Below are 18,262 nucleotides of genomic sequence, written 5' to 3' on the forward strand. Positions count from 1 at the left end.
GCCGTGTCAAACTAGAAATACTTGCTTGGTTGCTTAGGGCAAAGCTTCTCTATAATTAGAATGAAAATAACAAAATAATAAGTACAATACAACAGTATTTTTTTATATTAACTACTTTTATTACTTTGATTAGTTTTTGGTTCATGTCCCTGGTTCACTCCAGCAGAGGAGGAAGGAAGGAGGCCAGGCTGTAGGCTTATTGGCCCGGGCCAGGGATCCACAGTTATAGAGAATTCAGTTTGGATGGAAGGGTTAAATTATACACAGGCATTTTATTTCCATAATAAGTGTTGTAGTTCAACCAGTAGGAGACCAGTTATATGTGTATATTGAGTGTAAATCCTTCAATTGTTCAAGACATACACTAACGTTACACTGTATAGCTATTTGAATATTCTTTGCCAATCAATATTCCCCCAAATTATGCATAGCCTATACCCTTATTTTACAAAAGTAAGTGTTGCAGTACAACTAACAGGAGACAAGTTATGTGTGAAGCAATGACACTACATTAATATTGAAGCTATTAAATATTTTGTTGTATCTCTCTTCGTTGTTGCATTTTGTAGACGGTCCCTGCGCACTCGTCTCACAGCCGGAGACCAATGTTATTTTCCAGCTCGGAGGACGACTCGTTTGGATGAAAATGAGGTTGTAGCTTGTTGTCTCCCTTACTACGGTAGGAAATAGGCGTCTTTTGTGTTTTAATAACGTTTCCTGGTGAGTTATTGATCCCAGAAGTTCGAATCTGTGAATGTCTTCTTTTTTTTTTACTTTACCGAACCGAGGAGCAGCAGGATGGTCTAGGCTTTTTTGCATGATATAATTCTTTTAGACCGTATGATAACCTGTACATGTGTAACTGAACGGGTTTTGCAGGCGACATGTAGTTATGTTCAGACTATCACTAACGTTTAACGTAAAGTCATACGAAGAGTTGTAGAAAAAGGAACGTCCTCACTTCTCAGTCATTTGTTGCTAACTCCTCTAAATTACAACCAGGCGCAGTCTTAACTTGTACGCTTGTACCCCAGGGGCTACGTCTTCTGTTGCCAGGGGGTAACGTTACGTGGTGGAAATATTGTGGAGCAGCTCAACTAATTTGAAAAAATAAATAAAGTGATTTGATTAAAAGAATATATCAGCTGTAGGCCTAACACCTGAGTACTATGTTGTAGTTATGTAAACTATAGCTTAAAACTAGTTAGCAAGCGAGGACAGACGTTTAAACAGTATCTCTAAAAGTAATGATAAAACCGTAGAAATAATGATTTTAAGGTATTATAAGCGGCTTAAATGGTTAGTTAAAAGCAGGTCTACAGATTAGACACTGCAAATAATTAGTCAAATGAATACATGGTTGAAACATTAGCAATCTAAATAAAGGCTATACAGTTAAACAAGTATAAAAAAAATAAACAATATTCACTATTATGAATATACATTTGGAACACACATTGTGAATCGATGAAGGGGTTGAGTTCATGTGACAGGGCTGTGGGGGGTCTTATACAAAAAAGGTGGAAAACCACTGCTCTACGGTTTAACTTTTGTTCAACTTGATGTAAACATCTACCTGACCCATATGTAACTGTCATATATTAACTAGTCAGTTCAGATCTTTATTGTCCCTTAAGGGGAAATTGTATTCGCAGTAGAGGGCAAAACCACAAACACAACATACAAGAGGACATGAGACATTTATCACAGCAGTTACAGAAAACAACCAAATAAAAAAAAAAAGTGTATCTGCTCTTTAAAAGTATCAAACTAGTTGAATGGAAGCCATGATAAAGTGCTGCTGAGCACTGCAGTCAAGGTGCAGGTAGTCAGTCTGCTTCAGCTGTAAAGCAGTATCCTCAGGTATTATCTTTTTAACGCCTCAAACACTTTGGGCTTCTTTGCAGGTTGTGAAATTGTGCAAGCCATGCCTTTTTTGGAATTCATAGCTGGGAGCATTTCTGGTAAGAAAAACTGTATTTTATTTTTGACATAACAGAAAGTTGATTGAATACAGTATTTGTATGTGGATAAATAACATTTCCTTGTTGGTTATTGTAGGTGCAGTTGGACTGGCAGTTGGTCATCCATTAGACACTGTGAAGGTTGCATGACACTGAAATCTATAAACATGACCAAATGCATAAAACTAGGCTAGTTTTTCTTCTGACACCTCTTGTTTCATTTGTAGGTGCGCCTGCAGGCCCAGTCTGTTTACAAAGGGATATTTCACTGTATGGCTAAAACATACTCCAATGAAGGCGTAGGTGTTATGTCATCTTAAATTGTTTTACCAAGTAGCACTGCATAAATAGCCTCCAAGACTGAAAGTATTGATGCATGCTTATTTATCTATTTATTATGCCTTTATTACACCAGCTCCATGGATTCTTCAAGGGCATGGCATTTCCGGTGCTGACCACAGGCATCACCAACTCTGTTGTCTTTGGCTCTTACAGTAATGCCTTAGATTACCTCACTCAGTCTCAGCGCAGTGACCGCAATCAAGGCATACCGGCTTCTGCTGCACATGTCTTCACTGCCGGCTGCTTCTCAGGCCTGGTGCAGGTAAGAATACCTGACATATACAGTACTGGCTAGTTTGATCCAAAGCACCTTTGCAGGACCGTAACTGCAGATATTACTGGCATGATGATTGTGAGTGTTTCACAGGACCACTATGAAACTGACCATTCTCAGGGTGTGAAGACTCTCAATTCACACAGGTAATAGCACATTTTTATAGTTTCTTGTAGCACATGTGTTTTCCACCTACTATAAGGAGAATTCAGATATTGTGTAAAAAGAAAACAAGGTGAATGTTAAGTGCTACTGGCCCCTAGAGGTTGCAAAGTTCATTACATCCCACAAAAAAGTAGTCAGAACTGGTTAAGATTAAAAATGTGACCTGAGCCAGGCGCCTGAGAAGAGGCCACAGGTTCATGAAAATCAACCATGTACATTTAGATATTTCCTGTGTTCAGGTAAGAATTTATAAAAGTAATTGTGTGCACATCCCACCTTCTGGCAGGTGCAGGACAAATGAAAAGTACATAAAGCGAAAAAATGTAATGTCCGCAACAATACTTTAAACTCCCATATTTAATATAAATGCAACGTTTCGACCCTACTGGGTCTTCTTCAGGCAAAAAAGAAGAAGACCCAGTAGGGTCGAAACGTTGCATTTCTATTAAATATGGGAGTTTAAAGCAGTGTTGCGGACATTACATTTTTTCGCTTCAGGTAATAATTTAGCCTGATGCTTGGGCCTAAGTAAAGGCTGTAAGGTTGAAGTACAATTCAATAGTTGTCAAGATTTTTTTTATGCAACGGTTATTTATATGTATATATTTCATTTTTCTGTATTTATTGTTTATTCCATATTAATGGTTAATATGTTTGTTTGTTTGTTTGTTTATGTATGCATCTTTCACCAAGGCAAATTTAGGAATTTAGGAAACAACCATCCTCTGTAGATCATGAATATGTCAAATGTCATGACAATCAGTATTTAGTTCACACAGTATTTTATCTAACCACCAGGAGGCCTACTGGTGGTTAGATAGGGGGCCTTCTGGTGGTGTAACCAACAGGACAGCTCTAAGTACAGGTGTGAATGCACGCAGGACACATTGAGGACGCATTGAGATCTGATCACTCAGACCACATTCAGAGGGGGTTCAGACCACATATGGCCACATTCTTATAGCAGTGTGTACGTGTATGTGTCCTGGACCACATTAAGGACCGCCTACTAAACTGTGAGAGGAACTACATACTCATTCAAAGCATTTCTGATGTCACAGAAACCACTTAGAATGCAGTGTGCCCCCTAGGTTGAATTTAGTCTGGCGGATGGGTCAGGGGAGTCCGTCACAGTGCTCACGTCACATAAAATGCTACATTACATCATTTCCAGCAAATTTCACGAACAGCAAAACAGCATCACCGGTCTATATTCTCTGGTCCAGCTCGTAGCAAACACTTAATGTTTGAGATATATCAGGCAGTACTTGTTAGTTTTAGATTAGTTTTAATCTTTGTTGGTTTTAGTCTTCTTATGGGATTTGTTGTCATTAAAAATCTAGAATATCACCAGGGATATCCGTTATTGTGATGTGTTTTGCTTCTTTATGTCATAAAACATAAAATACGGACTAAAACAAAATCATAACCATTAGGCATTATTTGGGGGAACTAACCCATTACCTTGATCTGCTTTCAGGTGTTTATTACTGCCCCCGTTGACCTGGTGAAGGTGCGTCTGCAGGGTCAAACAACTGCTGACCGATACCGTGGACCCATTCATTGTGTTGCTGTCATCCTGAAGAAGGAGGGACCCAGGGGTCTGTTCAGAGGAGGGCTGGCCCTAGCCCTGAGGGACATACCCTGCTATGGACTCTACTTTTTACCTTACGAAGTCACTCGAAAGGCTTTGACTGAGAGCGGCAAAGAGCCAGGTCAGTTTCAGAGGGAATAGTGCAACCGACCCTCAATAATTAAGTAACCAGGGTATTGTGTGAAATATGGAAGGTCATTTCTGTCAGGAAAAAGAATGGATAAAATGTTAGAAATAAAAAAAATACTAATGGTGAATCAAAATGATGACATGGTGAGCCAAATTTTTAACTTTCTTAGTCAAAATTATGAGACACTATGAGAAAATTATGATAATATGTCAAGAGATAATTAAATTTTGACTTAGCATCTTATGATTGTTAGCAAAAACTCAGGAGCAGCTTATTAACTCAATACATGAAGAAGGTTTGGGAGACTTTGATGACTTACATAGAAGCATTTAATGAAATCTCGAATGAGGAGATTTAGACACAACGTAGTGCTGTGTAGTGCCATCCAAACTCTGAGGATCTGTGTATTTCCATGATACATTTATCTCCTGCTGAAGCTGTCATGTTTGGGTTATGAAACGATATTAATGGCGTCAAAACATAGGCACCACAAACACAAATGCTCACCGAAATCAATGTAAGTCCTTTGGGGAATAGGCTATTTGCGGGTGTATGTATTTGTCAGTAACTTGTGTGTGGGGGGGGCTCTTCAGCCTGTTTCCGTTGGCCTTCAAAGGAGATGGCCCTTTATCATACAGCTGCTTCGACTCCCTCAACTTGTAGCGACAGACATAAATTTATACTTGAACGCCGGACAGGTTTAGTGATGGAGTATGGCTGAATAGAACTTCTCTGCTTCTAACCTCTGACCTGGGAGTGATCTGACCTTACATCATATTAAAAAGTCTTAATATTGACTCAGTATCTCATGCGTTTGATTTAGTATTGCATACGTTTGACTTATCTCATAATTTACCAGTTTTGTCCTTTTTTTTCTTTTCCTTGTGTAAGTAGTCTTCTACATGAAAGATACCAAACTGAATTAAAAAAAACTCCAGCTTTATTCTGGATAGAGATTAACTTCTGTCCAGGAGAAAGTTGGGTTTTAGTTTTGATTCAGCCTCATTTAAAATGTCCAGGTTTATTTTTTAATCTACAGTCATTTTTCAGTACAGGCACCACTTGAAAGATTTACATTATTCAGTTAACTTTTCTGTTGTCAGGTACGCTTGCAATATTGATGGCAGGTGGCGTGGCAGGTGTGGTGACCTGGGCCTTTGCCACGCCCATGGACGTGGTGAAAGCCCGGCTTCAGATGTCAGGGGCCGGCGGCCGGGAGTACAGAGGGGTCCTCCACTGCATGAGAGCGAGCTTCAGAGAGGAGGGAGTGAGGGTCTTTTTTAAAGGCCTTCTACTAAACAGCCTGAGAGCCTTCCCTGTCAACGCCGTCACCTTCCTCAGCTACGAGAGTCTGATGAGGATTTTCTGCCCACCGACGAGATGACCTCACTCTTGACGGCGATTAGATACACTCCTTGCCATGCAAATTGAAAGATCTTCCTGTGGTGTGGACATTTTAATATACATACACAATTTGACTGTAGGTCAGATATTCTCAGGGTTACTTAAAACTTGCCTTACTGGGTGCCTCCACTCTGATAGTTGGCAAGCTATTCCACATTGTGATGCCTCTAAACGTTACAGACCTGCACACCGCATCTGAACAGACTTCAGCTGAACATAATTGATCAAATTCAGCTCTAGCTGATTTTCTTGAGATCTGAACTGCAGGGTTAAGCTGTTCATATTTACTGGATATCAAGTCCATTGTTGTCCAAAATGTGAATGTAAACGTTATAACTTTGTTGCGGACAGAGCCATGTTTTTCACTATAGGTTTTTTATTTCAAAGCATTTTATTCCTCTCAACTGGACACAAACAGTGAAGGAATTCCTAATAAATAAACAATACAAATAATGGAGGTGATTTTATTATTGGTAACTGTTCCATGGAGTCCTTCTAGTAACCCCACCCCTCCTTAGAAATTGGGTTTAAAGGCCACAAATGAATAAACTGTGTGTATAAGAATAGGTGGAACATTACTATGCGTGGCCTTCGGCATTCAGAGTCTCCAAATGTTGTAAATATTTATGTGCAGCTACTTCTGTTGACGCTGTACACATGGCACCTTTGGCATATCTGTCCATCCTGGAAATGAGATCCCTCGTCTGTTGAGGTCGGAGCTGTGACCAGTTTTTGTAGTTTTGTTGATGTTTCCAGGGTTCATTTAGTCTGTCCTCCAGGGACTCCCCCCTCAGAAGGTGTTGAATGGTTAGTGTTAAGTCCTGGCTCCTTGTGACTTAAAGACTGATGTTGTAGATGTTCTAACAGCCCAGCCACATATGGTCGCTGTTGAGTTGGCAGTATCCGTCCTTGTCTTGAGGTGGGATTGGATGGACCTTGAGTTAAAGCTGCTAGAATGAACATATTTAGATCAAAAGACTGTTTTGTAAAAGAGGTCTTTCTGGCCCACAACTCTACAGTTTAGAGTCACTCTCTCACCGCTCTCATCTGCATTGATTCCAGCCCCAGCAGTCAGATGTTTAAAAAAAACATTTTTCAAAATTCTATTTCCAAGTTGAAAAATTAATGAAAAATACATTGTTTACATATGCAAAGAAAGGATAAATGTATAAAAGTAGGATATTTAAAAAAACTAAACAAGTTATAATCAGGATACTAGTGTGTATATATATATATATATCTCAATCAGCAATGCATGCATGAGATCACTGTCAATACTGGCTGACCACTCAAAATACAAAATGCGCTTATACAATATGCCGAAGACAAAATACTTTTTATTTTCTGCACAGTGTCCACCAAATATCATTACATCCTCATTAAAGAGTCACATTAGTGAATATTTTTACATCTTTGATTTGCACGTTCCCAAACAAACAGCTCATAACTGCTCTTTCCTACATCAACACTTCCCACCTCATGTTTGGACTTACCTCATGGAGCAGCATTCCAATGACTAAATATGGAAGAGAAGTGTAAAAACATGTATTCGTAGGGTATCAATATCAAATCTAAGCCCACACCTGGTTTTTATAAGCACTTCAAGAAACAAATTCTCAATAACAGGAAATAACTGCATAGAATGAACATGTTTATAATGTTAATTAAAAAGTCAGACAACCCTTCTGGTGAAATTCAAAACTTAGTATAAGCCCAACAGGTCAGAACAGGAAAAAAAAACGCAGCAAATGTAGAGCAATATTAAAATGATCAAACCGATGGTTTGCCAGACTGACAATGATTAACACAGATTTGTCCTATCAGATAACTGATGGACTTTGTAAGTCACTGACCTCAGAAAAATTAGGAGAGAAGCCTGGACGCACACACTAGTAGAGTAGGAGATTCGGGGCAGTATGATTAAAGCATTATTGTCAGAATAAGATTCATATGTATGTTATATTATTGGCACCATGCAGCCGTTTTTGGCTAGATGTCAACATGGGAAAGTCACTTACTGAATGTGAATTTCCCAGCTCGTATCATGACATTATCATAAACAGCTGATGTACAACAACCACAGCATGGCTCACAGAAGTAGGTTTTTACATTGAATCCTACTTATATAAAGTAACTGGGGTTTGATGCATGTGGCAAATTTACAAGTTGGGTTTAATTGTATTAGTCATTCAGACAGCTTGTGAAAAAGACGTTTTTCCACATACTGTAAAAACAGGAAAAAAGTGAGTGCATTTGTACGTAATGTCCCCCTCACAAGAAAACTGAGTTGATGCTTGAACCAGGAAGTTGGTTTGTAAACTGTTATGGATGTTTACAACAAACAGGTTGTGTATGAATTTTACAGTTTGCCTTCTAATGTGACTAACTTGTCACTTGTTCAAAACCCTGTTTGATCGCCTGACTGTTAGACATAACCAATAGAGCCGAGCTACAAAAATAAAACTCATGTTGTAATAAATCATTTTTCTTTAAGATTATGAATGTGTGATCTACAGCAGCTCATCGATCCATTCATTCTCTAAGGCTCTTTTCCTGTTGATGGTCCCCGGGGCTGCTATCCCAGCATGCATTGGGGGAGAGTCAGTTTAAAAAAAAAAAAAAAAAACATTGAACATTAAAAAAATGCAAGAACATAAACCCCTACATACACCCGCAACTGTTCATGATGGAGGATGAGCATTCCTAGAATGCAGTATGTGGCTTTCAAATGTTCCACACATTGTTTAAAAAAATTTGTCAAAAAAATGGTAAATCTATGCTTTGGCTGGACAACCCTACAAAAGGCCTCCCATCTCAGGCACTAGTGCCCTATTCACATCTTATATTAAGATGCAATCAAGATCAATTTGACATTGTATGTTACACCATCACAGAATTAAAATCTTACAGCTTCAATGCTTTACACATATTTACAATAACATACAATCAGCAGCTGCTGTACCACAGATGAAAGATAAACCAGCACCCTCTGGAATGCAAATGTAAGACAAAGAGCTTACAGAAGTCAATTCCTTCAAAAAGATGAAGGACACCCTGAGCTTCCCCTTTTACTGACTGACATTAAACAAAGCAAAGGATCAAGGATGATTAGATACACGTCTGTAATCAGGTAAGGGACAAATAAATACTGTCTAAGCTGCTCCACAGGACTAGGGATAGTTTTGTCAAACAGACACTGACCTGTACCAAGCCAGTCACCAAGATTTACCTTAACCTCTTGGACATGACAATGACACTAAATGGATCCTGGGAAAACAAAACCAACTGGAATGTGTCCAGGCATACTGTCTGGACAGCCACAGGTAAGCAAACAGAATTTTGTTAAGACCTTGATCTAATTTCAGGCAGCATTTAAGTGTCGAGTCCTCAGTGCGACTGAGAGGCTTGAACATTGTGGTCCTGCAGAAGTGGTTTGTGGTTCTGCTCATGAGCCATGGCCTGTAAGGTTGCCCTCTGGAACTGCCTGGCCTTGTTGTACAAGAAGACCCCGATGAACACGAGGACGGTGCCGATGGCGCTGAGGATAGTGATCTGGTTACTGAACACGATGATGCTCAGCCAAACCAACAGGGCGTGTTTGACAGTACTGGCAACACTGAGGAAGAGATGAGGGTTTTTACTCTTGGCATTAACATCAAATTAATTCAATGTAGGCTAATACTAACTGAGCATGATTTACATGTCACAACATACATCAGCATTGTTGTTGACCAGCTACGCCCTTTCATGGCAACACGCTCTGCTTTTTTTCCAGCAGGTCAACGTGTCAAGTCATAATGCACTTATCATTTACAGGTGGTAACAACAGATAAAAATTGATGCCGCAGAACGAGAGACATAAGGCTCTTTGAGATGTGCCAGGCCTGCGCATTGATCACCGGAAATCGCCGCACAATGCATGCCGGTTAGATTTGTGTCTGACTTAGTCTATATCCACGACGTTCCACTTACGGGATTGCTCTTGTTCTGCCGGAAATTACGCTGGATGTCACTCTTTTCGGCCGGATGCGAGACTATATCTGACTTGACCCTGATTTGCTCTGATGTCATGCACACATGGGCAACAATAACCTCAAGAGATCGAGGCGGCTGCAGTTTTAAGAGCCAGACGCCGCAGTTGCTCTCCACCGACTTCAAGACCCAGGGCATGATGGGAAACGCCTGGCTCTCACCTGATTGATTGAGAATTGTCTCAACACTATGACATTTTATGAAAACCTTTCATTTTTATTGAATTGATATTTGTCTGATTTGAAGGTTTAGTCTGTTAACAGAATACATTTTGTGTGGCTGATGGTGACATTTAGTAGTCATAAACACATTCAGATTACAGATCAGCTAAAGTCTGTTGTATATTAACATCAGAAACAGATTGCCTTTACAGCTTTCATAATCAAAACAATTGGGAAGAGGGCTACAGAAGGTCTGGTAAGCTTGGTAAGCAGTAATAAACCTTACCAGGAACTATGTTCTGTACTGGAGATAAAAGGGATCATATTCAGGCAGGCGTACCCAATAAAGTGGTCAACAGTGTATATAATTATCTTCAACATCAGCTTCATTAGAAAACCAAAACCTGCAGCTGGTATAAGCCAAGTAAGGAATGGTGACACAAGTAACCAGACATGATAACATGTTGTCAACGGTTTTAGTAAATATTAAGAGCCATGTTATAAATGGCTTTTGTGCCTGTCTCTTACCTGAAGGTAACAGGGGAAATCCGTCCCATGAGAGCATAGGCAGTGACGCTCTGCAGATGGAACAGGACTCCGTCAAAAAGGAGCAACAGGACAATGTCTTGACTGAAGATGAAGCTTCGCCCACTCTTCCCGATCACTGGGATGTCCTGGATACATGGAGACGGAGCACGACAACCATCAACATCCCCACACCACCTCCGCCTTCAGTCCTGGACTTTGTAATTTATAAACTCATCATCAACATGTAATACAGATTCCTTCCGGTTTCTTATGGGAATATTGCTACTGTACTGCCTAACATCTGATTGAAATTGGCAGTGTCATACTGCTTCTTATTTAAGAAAATGAATGGCACAAATGACTACAGACTTTAGTTGTAAAACACAATGTAAATAAATACACGCCCAACTGTAAGAATAATTCAGTGCAACAATAATTGTAACAATTATGTGTTGACCTACCAGGAGAAACACCCAGGCAGGTATAAGCATGATGACTGCTGCTGCGCTGGTATAGAACTGCAGTTCTAGAGGGCTGAAATAAGTCACAGTTTTTAGAATAAGTGTTTGATTGCATCAAATACTCCTATATTAATAATACTGAGTCATTTCACTCAGCGGGTTCAGAGTCTTTTACCTGAATTTGTATGTATCTCCACTTAGCAGTTTTTTGGAGAATACGTTCTGCAAACTGAGATCAGAGATAAAGGGTTAAATAAAGCATCACACTGCCGTGGGATATCTGTGTTAAGTGCTGCAGTACCAGTCCATGATGTTGGTGGAGAGAGCGGCGGAGAAGCCGAGCATGTTGAAGCTAATCTCCGTGGCTGTGCAGAGGCCCAGACCGGCCATGACAGGCAACAGGGACAGGTTCACCCACAGTCCTGCAGATTGAAATGAGTCACCACACTTAACCACACACCATTTGACCTGGTTTCCCTGTGGCAGTCCTACTGGTAGGAACACATTCCTGCATAATGCCAACAAAGTGCCTGATGGGGGAGTTGTGAAATGAAATGTTTTACTCAGCACCAGAGGTGTCAAGTAATGAAGTACAAATACTTCATTTCCTTACTTGAGTAGAAATGTTGGGGATCTTTACTTTACTGGAGTAATTATTTTACAGCAGACTTTTTAACTTCTACTCCGCAATTATCTGTACTTTCTACTCCTTACATTTTAAAAAATAGCCTCGTTACTCCTATTTCAGTTCGGCTTGTTTTCATTCCGGATTGTCATCGTTCACAAAAACACCAAAAAAACCTATCCAGATAAATTGCGCCATCCGGATAGAGTGAATTTGAATGGGGTTGGATGAGAAGTATAAACATATACCTTTCCGACACCCTATTGGTTTGTACGTGATCCATCGCACCTGCACATGACACAAATCACGTCACACTCCAGCGAGGAAATAGCAGACGTATGTAGCCTAGTACGAAGATGTCCGTGGCAGAGACTCAAGAAAACTCGAGCAAAATGGCCCAACCAAGCACCAGCGAGGAGGTTGGTAGCCAGGGAGACCAGCCAACCCTCCTACATCCCTGGCCGTACCTGGAAGAATTTTTCAAAATGGTTGGATGCAAAAACAACTCCTTTTGAATGCGCTGCAAGCTCTGCGCACCCAAGTACCACGAATTGTTTCCAAAACTCGCCGTTTAATTTGAAAAAGCATATTGATATTATTTTTTTCCCCCCTTACATTACTTTTACACTTTAAGTAGTTTTGAAACCAGTACTTTTACACTTTTACTTGAGTAAAAAGCTTGAGTTAATACTTCAACAGAAGTCTTTTTAAACCCTAGTATCTATACTTCTACCTGAGGAATGAATGTGAATAATTTTGACACCTCTGCTCAGCACAGCGATGAGATTTGCTGTTTATAGGTCATCAAAATCATCCTTCTTTTGATCTAATTTCTAATGATTTCATGTGACAATTAGAATTGATTGATTGATTGATTGATTTGTCCCCTAAAGCGCTGCTATTCTGACATTTTACACCCCGACCCCTCATACAGATATACATCAGTGTGTCCTCTACCTGTGTACTCTCCGAGGATCAGCCTGGACATGATGACAGTAAAGATGGGTGCTGAGCTCTTCACTGTCTCTGCAAAAGACACTGCCACGTTCTTCAGGCTCACCAAGCCCAGAACCACTGTGCTGAACCTGGAGACAAAGGTGATGTCAATACTGGACTTTTAGAAAAACAAGAGATTGCATTAGTTAATTTGTCATTGTATTATCAAGTCTGCTCTTCTTTCTTAGAAGCAACTAGTTAGTCTCCAACTGGTGATTTACAAATTTACCAAAAAAAAAAAAGAGTGGACCCACCTCATGAGCCCAACAAACAGCATGATCATGATGAAGTTGGGTGGGTACTCTGTTCTGGACTTGTGCTGGTACAGGCAACAGGGCACAAACATTTTTAGGAAGCCGATGACGGTGGTGGAGAGCATCTGAACTGCACCTGGAATGAATGTCAAACTTCTTCAACCCCTTGAGCTGCAACTTGTAACCTACTATTTACTATAGCTAGACTCTAACAAACAGCAGCACAGGTCATGCTGTAGGTTTTGCACGTTTTTGTCACAGCAATTGATTTCCATTAATATCTTTCATCACAGTTAAATTATCATCAAATGCAATTTAATTTATATTATAATATATTATTTATATAATGACAATATGTTGTTGGAAAAGTAAATGTTAGAGTAAAAACAATAAGCTAAAATGCCCATCGTGAAAAGGGTCATTTGAACTTGCATTAAAGATGCACAACTGCTGTGTATTGTTGTTTATGCTATGTACTGTTATTTATGGTGTGTTGTCTTAAATGCCAGTGCCAAAGACACATTTCCATTTTAAGCCAATCTAATGGACAATAACGTTTTTTGTATCTGTATGCACACATATTTGGCACCTGGCAAGCAGTCCTGGACATTGAAGTATCCCTCAATGCACCAGCAGAGTTTTTTTTCCTATACTGTAATTTAATTTAAAACAATTCATGGTTGCTACCTATCTCAAGACTGTGGCATGTTTCTGCAAGTTGTTTTTCTTGCCTGGAACGCAGGATGTCAATCTTAAGACTGGTGGAATGCTTTATAAATGCTCAGCAGTAAAACTAAATACATATGCAATATATAAAAGGCTAAAACCTGCAAAACCAAGTATAATATTCCTTTTATTTACCAAGCATGCTGGGCTCCCCCTCTAGCAGTGACAGGATGTACTTGTTGAGGAACAGGGTGCAGAAGCTGAAGAAGTACCAAAGGCCCAGGTAGGTCAGGGAGCGCCAGTTCCATACCCCTGACTCTGCCTCTATCACAGTAGTCTCTGTGACTGTGATCTTTAGCACCTGCTCCCCTGGCAGGCTCTCGCTGCGGGCCAGCACCACTCGCTCCTGGTGGCTGCGGAATGGTGACAAGAGGCGCCACAGCGGGTGCCTAGCAGTCTGCCTGCCGCTTGGCATCACTCCTGCTGCCTGAGGGCATCCAGGGGCCCCACAGGTGGGTGATAAGAGGGAGGTGAGGGGTTGATGAGAGTTGTGACAGTCAGTCCATCTTCTTTTTGGTCCAGCAGTCAATCTATCTCTCAGTCTTGTAGTAAATGCTGGGAATGCTTTAAGTCCTGGCGTCCCCTGTCATCTGCTGCAGAAGCTGGAACGTATTCTGTCAGGTGAGAGACAAAAGGTGAACAGAGGGGAAGACATTATCCTCTTTGCAATGCACTGGTAAAGATCACATTTTTTGTATCATACTGTGTCACATACACATTTAGTGATTGACCATCCCCTTGTTACATATAGTGTATTTTGTCTCATGCAGGTCTGATCTTTTACATACAATCACATACATAACCTAATGGATATTCTTCATCACTCCATATTACTTCACATTCGTACTGTATTCACTATACTTAACCTGTTTGTTGTGTTATGTTACATACTATCTACTGTATTAACTACATATTTATTGAATACTACACTGATGCTGCAAACACCTAGGTTTAAACACTTTTTCGTATTCTTAATTCACATAAACACCGCTACAACATCAGCTGAGCTCCTAATATGACAGGAAGCAGTCGTTTGAGCCCACAAACTGAGCATGATGCTGAAAAACGACTGAGGGTAACAGGTGAAACAAACATGAACCATTTTTCACAGAAATGTGTGCTTTTTGGTAGCCTATAAAGTTAACGTTATTACACTGAGTTTAGAGTGGTTCAACCGGATCGGTATCTTTAAAACACCCTGATCTGTATTCTCAATAAGACATAAAACAATGTAACACTGCCAAACAGATGGTATTTAAGTTTAGTGTAGCTAGTTAACGTTAGCTAGCTAGCTAGAACAAAAGGTGTCAGGATTAAATGCAAATTCAAGATATAAATAATTCTTACCTCTTTGAAACTAGATGCTACAACTTGGACTGAAAAATTCTGTAAAGCGAGTTTTATAAAAAAAAAAAGAGGAAGTTGCAGATTGACGTTAGCTAGCCGCTGTTTTTTGCGGTAACATGAGATGCAAAGCTGTGGAAGCTACAAAGCCAGCCGTGCTGACCGACATATCCACAATATGAGGAAGTGTTAAATGAGACTACACCCAAAAACCCACCTTTTACTCGTATCTGTGGACCTCGACGAGACGTAGCTAACAACAATCAAGCGCAGTGCCAAGCTAACCTGAAAAACAACACAATCGAAAACCTTCAAAATAAAACCGCTATTCCCGAATATATTTTATTGCTAGCTAATAAATTGGCCATATTGGTTAAATTTAAGCAGGTTTTTAAACTCATTGTATCGTAATTGTTGCTTTGAATATGTTTAGATATGTATTTTTGATCATAGGTCATAGGTCTTTTGACAGAATAATAATATATGCTTTTATCTTACATGATACAATCGCGTTTCCGGTAAGACTACTTGACGCAGCTGCCACGAAACAGATCTCAAATGATGTCTTCAAAATAACCGTGGGTCAATGTGTTTGTGGTAATGAAAATATGCCGTTTTTATTTGATTTGGGGGGGGGAAGCACAGTTGATGGGAAATGAGCATTATCTATTCAATTTGTGGGTTAATTTCCTTAACTAATAATTTATTTTATCGCTGAGATTATTTAACCAGATGTAACAGCAGCCTACGTGAACAACTCCAATGGCTCCTAGACCTGAAATCTCGTTAAACTTGGGCCTACTGGTATTGCTATTTTTATTTTCAATTTAGTAAAATTATATTGATACAATTTGTACTGCTGATATTTAATATAACGATTTTTTAATACTGTTTTTAATGCTTTTATTATATTTTGTTATACCAATATTAAAGGCATACTATGCAGTTTTCGTTTTTTCTGCTTTTTTTGCACTTCTGGTTAGACGCAAACTGCATTTCGTTGTCTTTGTATTTGTACTCTGCACAATGACAATAACCCCTAGAGTCGTTGTGGAGTACTTGTATTTAACGTTACTGTCGTAAATACCACTCACACAGAGTCGTCTCTGCACTTAAGCCTGGTCCCCTCCCCCCTGGTTTTATTATCAGCAATGGATGAATCAACAACTTCGTGAATTAGATTAGATTAGATTCAACTTTATTGTCATTGTGCAGAGTACAAGTACAAAGACAACGAAATGCAGTTTGCGTCCAACCAGAAGTGCAAAAAAAGCAGAAAAGTGCAATGTGATACCAAGTATAGGTAGGTGGTGGTAAAAACTGACATACAACAAGCAAGCGCAACAACATACAACATAGAAGCAAGCAAGTTTACTTGACATGTCGATAAAATGTCGGGAGTATTGTATTGCGACATATTGTAACCATGTTTATTAGTACAGTAATTGCCACGTACCAGGTTAAATACATGCTTCTCCTGTAAGACAAACGTATGTGCATTTGTACACCCCGATAAAAAATGATTGTTTAATCACTGAATCTGCCATGTTTTACAGATCTGACTGATGTTTGACGAGGTTTACCTGGACCCACAATACTCTCCTCACAGTATGAAGGTATTGAGGGACAGGTGTGATACTTCTGCCAAGAAGACAACACAGCAGCATCAGAAAAGATTCAGTATCCACAGGATGACTTCTGTGACCTGAGAGCCTACATTACCAGCTGACACATCTTCAGTAGAAAAGAAACCCTTTAGACTGGTGGAGGACATCATCTGGACAGTTAACATCTGCTACTCTGTGCATTATGTATACACACTTTATATTTCCATTTCATTGAATATGATTGATTGAAGTGCTTTATTTCTAAGCAGGGTTTGGTCATTTTTAAGTTTAGTAGTAATGCTCCTTTAGTGTTATATAACATGTTTTTTTCAGAAAGACTGTAATTGCACTGTTTATACAGCTGATATGTCTGATTTACTGCACGTAGAAGGGTATTGCATGTAGAAGTCCATTTAACATCCTGACTATGAAAATGTAATCCTTTACGACAGGTAAAAGTGACAGTAAGCAACACAAAACATTTTTTTAACAGTTAAACTTTATTGTTTTGACAGATGACACACTGTCAAAACAATCAAAAGGTATTACATCTAATCTGCATCTTGAAAAACATTTCACAGCATAAATATGACAATAACGGACGAATAAAAACAGTCCTCACAGTAGCTGTTGATACTTTAGTTACTGAGCAATTGAGAAGTATGACACCTGTCAAGCAATAACTTCCTCATGATGGTTTCTCATACTGTGAGGAGAGTCTGATAGGTCCAAGTACACCTCATCAGTGGTCAGTCAGATTTGTAAAACACGGCAGATTCAGTGTTAGATTAAACTAGGCTATCATTTTTTATCAGGGTGTACAACTGCACATACATTTAGTCCTAAATAAAGGAGCAGGATGTATTTAACCTGGTACGTGGCAATTACTGTACTAATAAACATGGTTACAATATGTCGTGCAAATGTTACATTTGTATTCTTTATAGTTTAACTTGCAACACCATCTGAAATATGTAGTTATGGCAACAGCTACAGTGTAAAACATGATAAATCCATTTTTATTCTGATATCTTGAGGTGAGAGAGACTCCTTTGAAATTGGCTTATCTTTGGAACCTTATTTTATATATCCCTGTTATGGACAACCATGACATGGTTGGTATCAATGGATTCCTTAGATCGTCTAGTTTCATATGATACCAAATATATTCACTAGCTCGCTAGCATCGCTGTTCAAGCTGTACAAGAGGGTGAACGTTAGCACGCTCCAAAATGTAGCAAACTCACTGCCGCTATAACAACATAAAGCAAATAGTAAATGCACTGCAACAATGATGATGAAAACATAAATGTAATGTATTTGACGACAAAGTCCTAATAATATCAACTTTACCAGAGGAATGTCAAGTAGTTTCTGCCAACTGTCTCTGAAACATTTGACAAGGCTTCTTCATGTAGTTTAACAGCGGTTGGCATCCATAAGTGTTGCATTACCGCCATCTACTGGAGAGTGCTGGGATCGTCACTTGAGACACGAATTGTTATGTGACGACAACGGCGCGGAAAAAGTGTCTCAAAAGTACCCACACATATAGAAGGAGATTTACAAATTTATTCACATTGAAAAATACTAAGTTCATTTACAAATGATGAAATAGGAGTTACAAATTAGACGCACGGACACAGATACGCATT

The 18,262-nt window shown here is 39.4% G+C and overlaps 2 protein-coding genes across 3 annotated transcripts; one reads left to right on the top strand and one right to left on the bottom strand.

Annotated features, from left to right (window-relative positions):
• Positions 1-570: 570 nt before the first annotated feature.
• On the top strand, positions 571-6,864 carry slc25a45 (solute carrier family 25 member 45). The gene is made up of 7 exons (XM_078254504.1): positions 571-679; positions 1,908-1,964; positions 2,062-2,105; positions 2,192-2,263; positions 2,380-2,568; positions 4,226-4,460; positions 5,573-6,864. Exons 2-7 carry the CDS (start codon positions 1,928-1,930, stop codon positions 5,851-5,853), a joined length of 858 nt encoding a protein of 285 aa, XP_078110630.1. The 5' UTR covers positions 571-679; positions 1,908-1,927; the 3' UTR covers positions 5,854-6,864.
• A 328-nt stretch (positions 6,865-7,192) lies between these two features.
• On the bottom strand, positions 7,193-15,314 carry LOC144520634 (solute carrier family 35 member E2A). Of its 2 annotated transcripts, none has more exons than XM_078254503.1 (9): positions 15,218-15,314; positions 13,792-14,270; positions 12,931-13,066; positions 12,638-12,765; positions 11,357-11,477; positions 11,231-11,284; positions 11,056-11,128; positions 10,595-10,740; positions 7,193-9,489 (listed from the first exon to the last, which is right to left on the bottom strand). In XM_078254503.1, the coding sequence occupies exons 2-9, from the start codon at positions 14,069-14,071 to the stop codon at positions 9,261-9,263; spliced, it is 1,167 nt and encodes a 388-aa protein (XP_078110629.1). In that variant the 5' UTR covers positions 14,072-14,270; positions 15,218-15,314; the 3' UTR covers positions 7,193-9,260. The 2 variants fall into 2 exon arrangements, with proteins under 2 accessions (XP_078110629.1, XP_078110628.1); XM_078254502.1 differs by lacking the exon at positions 15,218-15,314 and adding an exon at positions 15,004-15,211.
• Positions 15,315-18,262: the final 2,948 nt, after the last annotated feature.

The sequence above is a fragment of the Sander vitreus genome, chromosome 7 (genome assembly GCF_031162955.1).
Source record: "Sander vitreus isolate 19-12246 chromosome 7, sanVit1, whole genome shotgun sequence".
NCBI classification, from domain to species: domain Eukaryota; kingdom Metazoa; phylum Chordata; class Actinopteri; order Perciformes; family Percidae; genus Sander; species Sander vitreus.

Bases quoted from the DNA above. Each gene is read 5' to 3' on its own strand.
- slc25a45 (XM_078254504.1), top strand. From the start codon at position 1,928: ATGCCTTTTTTGGAATTCATAGCTGGGAGCATTTCTG. The intron at 1,965-2,061 runs GTAAGAAAAACT...TGGTTATTGTAG, and splicing joins CATAGCTGGGAGCATTTCTG to GTGCAGTTGGACTGGCAGTT. The intron at 4,461-5,572 runs GTCAGTTTCAGA...TTCTGTTGTCAG, and splicing joins TGAGAGCGGCAAAGAGCCAG to GTACGCTTGCAATATTGATG.
- LOC144520634 (XM_078254503.1), bottom strand. From the start codon at position 14,071: ATGCCAAGCGGCAGGCAGACTGCTAGGCACCCGCTGTGGCGCCTCTTG. The intron at 12,766-12,930 runs GTGGGTCCACTC...CTTTGTCTCCAG, and splicing joins CTGTTTGTTGGGCTCATGAG to GTTCAGCACAGTGGTTCTGG. The intron at 9,490-10,594 runs GTAAGAGACAGG...TCTCTTCCTCAG, and splicing joins ATTTCCCCTGTTACCTTCAG to TGTTGCCAGTACTGTCAAAC.